This window comes from Cotesia glomerata, linkage group LG5, assembly GCF_020080835.1.
Source record: "Cotesia glomerata isolate CgM1 linkage group LG5, MPM_Cglom_v2.3, whole genome shotgun sequence".
Taxonomy (NCBI): Eukaryota; Metazoa; Arthropoda; class Insecta; order Hymenoptera; family Braconidae; genus Cotesia; species Cotesia glomerata.
In genome coordinates this window covers 24,471,182-24,481,926 of record NC_058162.1, presented here as the reverse complement: position 1 = coordinate 24,481,926, position 10,745 = coordinate 24,471,182, and the positions used below count along the sequence as shown (strand labels likewise).

The window sequence follows — 10,745 nt, the reverse complement described above, 5'->3', positions numbered from 1 at the left end:
TTTAATCGCAATTTCTTTCATTATATATCCATTCGTTGATTTTCCATACTAAATAGTCCTCGGGACTTATAAAATCTAAGCTTACCTAAATTATTTCTTACAAAATAATAATCGTCATTTCTTTCATTTTATATCCATTCATCACTTTCCCATACTAAATCTTGTTCGGAACTTGGAATAAATTGCCCAGTCTTTTACTTTCTTTTACAATTAATTCGCTCGGCTTCGTAATAATTTCTCACACGCTTAATTTCTTAATTTAATCATATCTTCGGTAACAATAATATAAAAATTATCAACTAAATAAATACAATACCTAAATAATAATCGCCGCACTAATAACAATAATTGTTTCTATTAATTTTAAGTAATTAACAAAAAATAAACTAAAATACTCAAATACAAAAAGTAAAATCTGGGTCATAAACCTGACATTTCCTCAATGGTACTAGGTATTAGGGGCTCCTTGACCTCAAGGTCATGGAAGAATTTATAAGCTTTTGCCCTTGAAGGTGACAATACTAAGTGCATTGATGACATCAGGAAAATTCACGCCAAAGGCGTATTGAAGAGATTAAAAATGAGTGTTCATAAGAAGCAGAAGTTGAAAAATTGGGAATTTAAAATGTGATGTTATTATTTCTGGCAGCTACTCTCTCGGAACTGCCCTATGCCATCAGGTGACTCTTGGACGAATAGCCTTCTGAGGAAACCAGGTTCACCAAAGCTGAAGAGTTTTGTACAAAAACAAGCCAAGAAATAATACCGCCTCGATTTGACCAGATCCACTGTAAAGAGCGTCTATGAGGTATAATATACCATCACGCTTCAGATTGAAATTAAATCTTATGCCATTGTTTATTAGACGCTGTAGCTTATAATCTAGCCTTTTCGATATATCTATCAAGACCAAAGAGCAGTAGTCAATGATCATCAGGAATAATCATTGCAACAACCAGCAATTTTTCGAGCCATGTTTCAACAACCGTGATTATATGTGGCGCTTTTTAGCTCAACTAACTAGGGGCTTCAAACTGGGCGAGAATGGGCAAGAAAAACTATTTATATTTAAACTAAGAATGTTTATTGATGATATATACGAACATTTGCTTGGCTCGGTAATTGCTATTGAAGCTTAGCTAAATCTAATTCAGTACTAATCATGAACTTCGACCATCGAATCATCATCACCTATTTTTTTGACATAAATTAAACTTCTTTGTGAACTCCATGACATATTTGAATTTGGAATCTTTGGCTTTTGTTTTAGTAGATTGTAGTAATTTATAAGCCCCACCATGAAGAAATTCATTGATATAGATTTGTTCACCAGAAGCAGTGCTATTATTTAAGTAAAAATATTGACGTAAAAATCTTTAAAAATTAAAAATGCAAATTTTTTAAATAATTTTTGGAACAAATTATTTGTTTAAAAAACTAAAAAATAATCAAGTGACTGATAACTTTATAATTTAGTCAAATTTAAAAATTAGTTTTTTGCATTACCTAGATAGCTTTATTTGATAATTCTTTGATTTCTTTTTACACGCTTTATATTAGCTTCACTTGTATGTCAGTTTGTTTTGTTTGTCAGTTTGTCAGTATGTCAGTATGTAACTCTCCGTGGGTAATCTGCGCGCCTGCGGCCTTCCTTGGTTCTGGTAGCCGTTTCTCAGGCTCGCTCTCCGAAATCGAACTCTGATTGCCCTTATTTATAATATTTATAAATAATAATTTTTTTTTTTTTATTAGCTTCACTTGTATGTCAGTATGTCAGTATGTCAGTATGTAACTCTCCGTGGGTAATTTGCGCGCCTGAATATTTTTGATAATCAACAAATAATAGTTTAAAAAAACTAAAAAATCACGCTTTTATAAATAAACCAAACTAAAAAGTAAAAAATAAATAATAGTTTAAAAAAACTAAAAACACGCTTTTTATAGAAAACCAAACTAAAAAATAGAAAATAAATTTAAATTAAGAATAGTGTTAAAAATTTCAATAAATATAAATTAATAATAGTGTAAATAAAAAAAATGTATTTTATTTTAAAAAAAGCGTGGGGTGCTTTTTAAGATATTATCAAAATGATAATCACTCTACTCATATCTGTCAATAAAATATTTATAACTATTGACACCATGCACCTCACGCTTTTTTTAAAATAAAATACATTTTTTTTATTTACACTATTATTAATTTATATTTATTGAAATTTTTAACACTATTCTTAATTTAAATTTATTTTCTATTTTTTAGTTTGGTTTTCTATAAAAAGCGTGTTTTTAGTTTTTTTAAACTATTATTTATTCCATTGCAGCTCTTATGACGCTATGTTTAACTGCTCCCAAGTTTTTGAAAGTTGTTGATACGAATTTTCTCTGCTCCTTCCAAAGTTTGCCTTATAAATTTACTAATCCTATTTAAATGTAAAATATATACTTATAATTATTATTATCGGAGATTGTTTTGTAAGTATAATTAAAGAGATTTTTGACTATTTTGAAAAAATGTTTATTTTTATTCTATGAGTTTTATAAAATACAAAAACTTAATATTAGATTTAATATACTTATAATATATAATATAGAATATGATATAAAGTTTTATAAAATATTTTTATGTACATTTTCAGTGATATAATGAACATATTTTATGAAACTTAAATTTGAACAAAAAAAAAGTCATGAAATTTTTTTGTTCATATTATATTGAAGTAATATATTAAACGTATTTTATAAATAATGAAAACTTGAACTTATAAAAATAAAAATAGAAAATTTTGATTATTTATTTTTTTTTTTTCATATTAATTTGGAGTAAAATAATGAACATATTTTTGAAATGATCCAAACTTGAACTTATAAAAGTAGAAATAGAAAATTTTGATCCTTTTTTTTTGTATTGAATGAAGTAATTAAATAAACATATTTTTGAAATGATTCAAACTTGAACTTAAAAAACTAAAAATAGAAAATTTTGATAACTTTTTTCTATTTGTTCCAGACAGCACACGTTAGTTTGAACATCAAGTCTGGTTTTTTATAAAAAAGTTGCTGAAATTTACTTGAAGCCACTACTTTTTTGCAATGAAGAACGATAAATTTAATGGCAGTCTTGCGTAAGTCAACTGCGTTATGATCATCAGCTGCGTCAATTATGTCGAGAACATTATCTGTAGACATATTGTTCATCAACGTAGACTCACAAATATCCTTGAGTTCGATAATTTGATAAATATCAGCGACTTCAAGCAACTGCAACGCTACTTCAGGATCTTGACTTGCCTTAGTCACTCCCTTGTAACAATAATGCAGCATTTCCAGAATTATTTCTGGATGAAAACCTTTAATGTTTATTTCGCCGTCCTTAGCTTCTTTCATTTCAGATTGCAGCATTTTTTCAAATACTTCACTGTGGGCGGCTAAAACAACTTTATGCGCTGGAATTCGAACCTTGTTAACAATGATTATAACATCACTGAGTTCTTCTGAGGCGAAAAAAAAATTTTTTTTTGACACAAGAAATTTCACTTATCCCAACAAAATTAATTCTCTTGCTTAAAGAAATACGTATCTTGATCCAAGTCAATTTAGTCAAATCAAGAAAGTTTTCTTGTTTTGAGAAAATTTTTCTCTTGCTCCAAAAAATTAAGTTCTTCACAGAAGTAAATTTTCTTGTCTGGAGAAAATTTTTCTCTTGCTCCAAAAAATTAAATGTCTTGATAATAAATTTTCATTAATATTTTTATTGACGTACATGTCAAATGGGAAGATCAAATAATATTGAACCATTTTCTTTCATTCAATATGTAGAATTGCGTGCTAAAATAATCTAAAGTGGGTATCAAATATTCAAGAGAAAAAATTTTCTCAAGGTGAGAAAATTTTTTCTCAGCTGAAGTAGGTGGCGCTGCTTCCCTAAAAGTATCTAAAAATCTTGATCCAATATAAAAATTTATTGTATTAAGTATATATGATAATTTGAATTAAGAAAAATTACTTCCACCAAGAATAGAATTTCAAGAAAAATTTTTACTTCGGCCAAGACAACTTCGGTCTTCTTTTGGGCACCCGAAAATTTACTTGAGCCAACCCTTGTGGAAATAATTTGCTGAAAAATCTCTTAGAAAGTCTTCAAAACTCTGCAGAAGACATTTTGAAAGTCTTGCCGTCCTTAAGTAAGTCCTGAGAAGAGTGAATATGTCTTACAAACTCTTGAAAACTCTGAAAAAATCAAATGTTCCCTGAAATTTCGGACTTTCAGTAAGAGTTCTAAAGAGTTTAAAAGACTTATTTATAATTTTTCAGAAAAAAAAATTTACTCTACAAGAGTTTTAAAGGATTAAGAAGACTTATTTAGTAATGATGCTCTAAATGGTAAAAAATATTTAAATACTTATTATATTGTTATAAATTTATGTTTTTTATTTATTATCAGCCTGAATATATCAATTAATATGTATGTATAAATATAATTACATGTATGCATATATATTTGTACAGCTAGAGTACATCTTTTGAATGATTTAAAGAGTAATACAAAAACGAAAATTGAATCTTTTTCCACAAATCATCAATTTATGCAATTAAGTAAGTTTTATTCATTAAGTGATTCTTAAGATTAAGTAATTCTTAAGAATTTTATTCTCCAGTCAAGAAATCTTTTTTTCTGTGTAGTTGTCGGCTAATTGTTGCTCCAGAAATAGCCACATCTTTTTGAATATAACACAAGTCCTTCCAGTCATTACTTTCAACTTTCGCTTCAACATTACCAACGATCACCTTGATCAGAGCACTAGCTGTCTCTAAACTTGATTTTTTGACCCATAAAGTCAAAGTATTTGTTCTAGATGCATATTCCAACCCGATAGTAAAAGCAACATTCTCCAAGTTTTCAATTCGAAATTGATCAGAATAAATTTTTTTGGGCATCAAATCGGAAATTTTAGTTTGCCAGACGAATTTTACATAACCCGTGGATTCAATCTCTTCAAGGCTCATTATGATAAGAAGAAGATATTTCTGTAACAAAAATTATGTAATTTATTACTTCAATAAATATACACTGAGAAAACAGTTCATTTAAATGAAATGAGGCTCGTTAACTATAAATCAATCTCTTATTTAAATATCACAAGAAATATTTATTTGATACAAATAAATTGATTTATTTGAGACAGAGTTACAGTATATTTGAATGTAATCCAGATTTGTTTATAGTTAACAAATATTTCTTTGGTGCTAACAATGATATATTTCAACCAAATCAGATTTGTTAACTATAAATAAATGGTATGTTTGAATATACTCAAAGCAATGATTTTTAGTTTTAGGGTAGGAAAGTAGTAAAAGTAGACATATCGAACGTTTGGGGTTAAATGGGCAATTCTTTTGGAATTATTAATTATACTGAAATTAACAATAATACTATAAAGTTAGTCGACGTTTTCAATTTTTAATTTTTTTTATTTATTAAATTAGATCTAGAAAATATTTTTTTAAATTGCACTTATAATTTTTCAAGTTTTTTACGAATGAAGTTTTTCAAAAAAATTTCTTTTGTAACAATTTTTTCAATAAAAAAAATTCTAAAATTTTTAGATGACGGTTAACTTTATTTTCATAAATTAACAGACATGTTTCAATTTTGAGGACTTTTATAATAATAAAATTATCACGAAAAAATTTTAATTAAAAAGTTCCACGTCTAAAAATTAAAAAAAAATTACAAGTGCATTAAAATATGTTTTTTATCGTTGATCATCTGTAATAAAAATTTTAAAAATTTACAGCTGTCTGCTAACTTCAGCATCATAATTATTAATGTCTATTATAGTTATCTATTTCAATACATATCTGTCTGAGCATATATATATTTTTTTTTATTTTATTTATTTTTACAAAAATTAAACAAAATACATTTGTAAACTGAGTTAATTTTCATTATTTATTTTTGCACGCCTCATAGCGCGAAGCGCGTGAGTTTTTTAGGGGAATCCCAGAACAAATTTGACTAATTTTTATTAAAAAAAATAAAGAGTTCAGGTTGAGAATTGTAAGGAATAATATTTTTTATTCTATAAATCTTATAAAAGTACAAAATATTTATTTTTTTCATTTATACTAATAAATCTTAATCGTTTTTTTTTCTTAATATCAATTTTAAGTAAAATAAAAAAATAATTATAAAATAACTTGAGCGCAAACTTATATAAAAAAGTGAATTTTAACAAAGTTGTCTTGATATTTGAATTTAATATTAGAAAGTGTTGTAAACTATTTTTTATATAAATTTATAGTGATATAATGAACATATTTGATGAATAATTGAAACTTGAACTTATAAAACTAAAAATAAAAAATCTTAATAATTTTTTTTTTTTATTTGTTTCCGACAGCGCACATTAGCTCGAACATCAAGTCTTGTTTTCTATAAAACAATTGCTGAAATTTACTTGAAGCCAAAACTTTTTTGCTGTGAGCAACGATAAAAGTAATTGCACTTCGGCGTAAATCTTCTGCGTTATGATCATCAGCTGCGTCAATTATGTTGAGAACATTATCTGTAGACATATTGTCCATCAACGTAGACTCACAAATAATCTTGAGCTTAAAAATTTGATAAATATCAGCAACTTCAAGCATCTGCAACGCTACTTCAGTATCCTGGCTTGCCTTAGTCTCTCCCTTGTAACAATAATGCAGCATTTCAAGAATTATTTCTGGATCAAGATCTTCAATGTTTATTTCACCTTCTTTAGCTTCTTTCATTTCAGATTGCAGCATTTTTGAGAAAACTTCACTGTGAGCGGCTAAAACAACTTTATGCGCTGGAATTTTAACCTTTCCAACAATAATTGTAACATCACTAAGTTCTTCCGAGTTGTAGAACTTTTGGACCTCATGATACAGATTGTTGTTAAGATTACGATTTATTTTACTTCTCCAAAATATCTCACACGTAATAGGGATTTCGTAGTAATAATGAGTACTACCATAGTTATTATCATACAAATTTCGACTTAGTGTTTGTCCAGAAACAGTCATCGATTTTGAAATATAACAGGACCTCTTCCAATCATTAGTAACAGTCTGAGTCGGCGAGTTACCAACCATCATCTTGATTAAAGCATGAGCTGCTTCTGAACTTGATTTTTCTACCCACAAATCAAATTTATTTGTTGATCCAGATGCAAATTTCAACCCGATGTTGAAAATAACATTCTCAAGATTTTTAATTTCAAAATGATCAGAATAAATTGTTTCGGACAAAGAAAAAATTTTTGCTGGCCAGACGAATTTTACATAACCCACGGATTTATTTTCTTCAAGGCTCATCGTGATAAGAAGTTATTTCTGTAACACAAATTATTTTATTAATTACTTCAGTAAATATATTAAAAATATAAAATATCAATTTAATAAACTTAAGGAAGTACGAGCAGGGTAGTACACTGATAAAAAATTAACTTGACTCAAGAGCCAAACTGTTGAACCAAGAATAACATTTTGAAGAATAGTATATTACAACCCAAAGCCAGGAAATCCAACATTCTGGTCATGGGTTGTATACTATTTTTCTTGCTCTCCAGCCGAAAGTACGCAACCCTGTGGAAGGGGATTTGCAAAACCGAGGCGAAGCCGAGGTTTTGCCGGGCGTGAGGGGGGCGCCGCGCGACTTTTGCAAAGCCGAGGCTTTGCTGGTCGGGGCGGGTATAAGAAAAAAAAAAAATAAAAGTTAATAAATTGAAAAAAAATTGTTATTTTAAACTTTACTAACAAATGCTCCGATTAAGAGTGATATCATGCACAGAATTTGTCACAAATATTTAAACTCATTCTAATTACAGAATTTATTTTTTTAAGTTGATTAAAAATTAGTTTTTAATTAGAATTCGACGGCTAAGAAAGATTGAAATTAAATTATTACAAGTTTGTAGAGTACATGGATCGTTTTATAAACATTGCTTTACTAACTATCAGAATATAAAAAAAAAGCAAATAAAATTCACAAAACTATTATGTTTTATTTTTAAACTTTTTATATAAATTATTTGTGCAGTATTATTATTAAATAGTTCATTAACAATGATCTAGTTAAAATTATTTTTATTTTTTTGACATTTTTCGGCTAGTTTATGCGCTGACATGTTACATACAGACGATGTTGTGACTGTTATATATACAGTTGAAACTCGCTGTATAGGCCGGTCGCGCCACGAAATTGCGAAAGAAAGCGAGGTTCTGTGCTGCCGAGCCAGAAAATATGCGTAGCGCGCATGCGTTAGAGCAGGCCATAAAAGTTGCTCTTCCTGGAGTAAATTGCTGCCAGGAAGAGCGTACTTTCGGCTAGGAGAGCAAGAAATAGTATATTACATATCTAGGCCAGTAAAATAAGAAAAGTCTCAGATCACATGTAATTGTTGGCCGAGGCGAAGCCGAGTTTGACAAACATGTGATCTGAGGCTTTCTTATTTACTGGCCAAGGTGTGTATACTATTTTTCTGCTCGACGTAGCCGGAATGTGGCAACTTTGTTTAGCGCAGCGGCCAGAAAGTTGCCACTTTCCGGCCGGAGGGCAGAAAAAAAATTTTTTGCCCTCTGGGCGGAAAGTGGCAACTTTGGTCTCACTGCGCTAAACAAAGTTGCCGCTTTCCTCCTTCCTCGGACAAAAAAATATTATACAGCCCTTGGGAAGTAAAAAAGAAAACCTCAGATCACATGTTTGTTGACCTCGGCTTCGCCTCGGCCAACAATTACATGTGATCTGAGGCTTTTCTTATTTTCCTTCCCAAGGGGTGTAATATACTATTCTTGAGTCAAGAGAATAAATTCTCGATTTGAGAAATTATTCTTAGTCTAAATAAAATGTTCTTATTTCAAGATTCATTCTCTTGACTCAAGAAAATCATTCTCTTCAAAATGGTTTTCTTGGTTCAAGATTTTGGCTCTTGAGTCAAGTTAATTTTTTTATCAGTGTATAAAGGAGATAGAGGCGTTGACTTGCGTGATAAAGGGAAAGCAGTAACAGACGGATTTTTGTTTTATACATTAAATATTGTAGTTATTACCATTTAAATTTTTATGCCACTAGAATTGAGAGATATCTGAAAATTTTTATATTCTTAGCAAATAAATTATGACAAGTAAAGTTTATAAATAAAAAATCCCATATTTGAAAATCTCTAAAAACTTATAAATTCATTTTTTTCAAAATAATTTTTTAAACTTAGTTTATTTTAAAAAAAAGTTATCAAGTATCTACTAATTTAAGTGTTATAAAATTTCCAGAACTTATTTTCAAGTATTTAGATTGCATATAAAAAAAATTAAACCTTTATTGTCAATGTTATCTCAGTGCTCTCGTACGTTCTTAACCTTAAATTATAGTGATAACAATAACTCACCCAAATACAGATAAATTAATATGAAAAATAATAATTATTGTGTTATCACAAATAAAATTATTCAGAATCTGCTGTTGTGTGATTTTGTCTGCAATTAAAAAATAAAATTATTAGTTTTTTACTTTTGAATAACCTAAAATTAAATTACAAATTAAAAATTAACTACCCAATTATCAATCTAAGTAAATAATAACATATGACATGTTCAAATACATATAATTACATATTACACTTAAAAAGAATAATAATTATAACTTGAAACTTACAAATTATCGAATTATATGTGAAGGCACAGTCAGTCTCTTTTACTTAGATCCGTTCAACAGAATACGACGCTATAAAATGCCACGCGTTAAATAACGATCACGTGGCATGCGCGAATTTCAATAATGATTAAGGGGAATCCCAAGACATGCAGAGAAAATTTGTCGACTGAAGATAACTTTCTGTGTTATAAACAAAAATAAAAATTTTATTAATTTTTAGGGCCAGTTTTTCAATCCGAGATAAAATTTCATCTGATGCCAATATACATTTCATGTTTGTAGATATACTGGCAATAATAATCCGAACAAAAACAGTTTCACTGTAAAAAAATCGCGCCAAGTCCACGTTCATAAGACTATTAAGAAAAAAAAAAATTTTTTTTTTCTTTACAAAAAGATATAAAATAGAAAAATTAAAAAATCCAAGTAACCGATATGATTGTATATGATTTTCGGAAATTAAAAAAAATCTTATTGTAAATTTAAAAATTAAAAAAAAAAAATTTAGAACGTATTTAGTGTGCGTGGTTGCAAAATATTTTACTTTTTATGAAATTCGTAAAATCTATTTACTAGGACTTTAAAAAAATTGAAATACACAATGACGCACACCAAGTACGTTCCAAAATTTTTTTCTTAATTTTTAAATTTACAACAAAATTTTTTTTAATTTCCGAAAATCATGTAAAATCATATCGGTTACTTGGATTTTTTAATTTTTCTATTTTATATCTTTTTGTAAAGAAAAAAAAAAATTTTTTTTTCTTAATAATCTTATGAACGTGGACTTGGCGCGATTTTTTTACAGTGAAACTGTTTTTGTTCGGATTTCAGGATTTTTTGTAATTATAATAAAAATTTGCAATTGGTACCAACTTAAATCTCAAGTTGGCTGCATTTTTTATAGCAAACTATCCCCTTGAAGCTACAGTTTATGTAAAAATAATTGCAGGTGTAGATGCAAACTGTGAAATTTATTTTTTTAACTGTAGTTTCCCATCTATTGGAGGATTATCATGCATTGTCGAATTACTTAGTCTGTGGCATGTCACTTTTTACATCGAAAAAA

At 28.3% G+C, this 10,745-nt stretch overlaps 2 protein-coding genes across 3 annotated transcripts in view; both read right to left on the bottom strand.

Annotated features, from left to right (window-relative positions):
* LOC123266154 (BTB/POZ domain-containing protein At1g01640-like) overlaps nt 1-5,004 on the bottom strand; it is a 15,636-nt gene extending 10,632 nt beyond the window's left edge. Inside the window, exons 1-2 of the mRNA XM_044730182.1 lie at nt 4,752-5,004; nt 3,069-3,443 (exon numbers count right to left, since the gene is read on the bottom strand). Of these exons, the coding sequence (XP_044586117.1) occupies nt 3,069-3,443; nt 4,752-5,004 (628 nt within the window). The remainder of the gene's footprint in view (nt 1-3,068; nt 3,444-4,751) is intronic.
* A 1,356-nt stretch (nt 5,005-6,360) lies between these two features.
* Nucleotides 6,361-10,745, bottom strand: part of LOC123265228 (speckle-type POZ protein B-like) — a 29,476-nt gene continuing 25,091 nt past the window's right edge. The window contains exon 3 of one of the 2 annotated variants that reach the window (XM_044728882.1): nt 6,361-7,150. In XM_044728882.1, coding sequence (XP_044584817.1) covers nt 6,385-7,150 — 766 coding nt within the window. In that variant the 3' untranslated portion in view covers nt 6,361-6,384. The remainder of the gene's footprint in view (nt 7,151-10,745) is intronic. The other variant, XM_044728883.1, reaches the window with a different exon arrangement.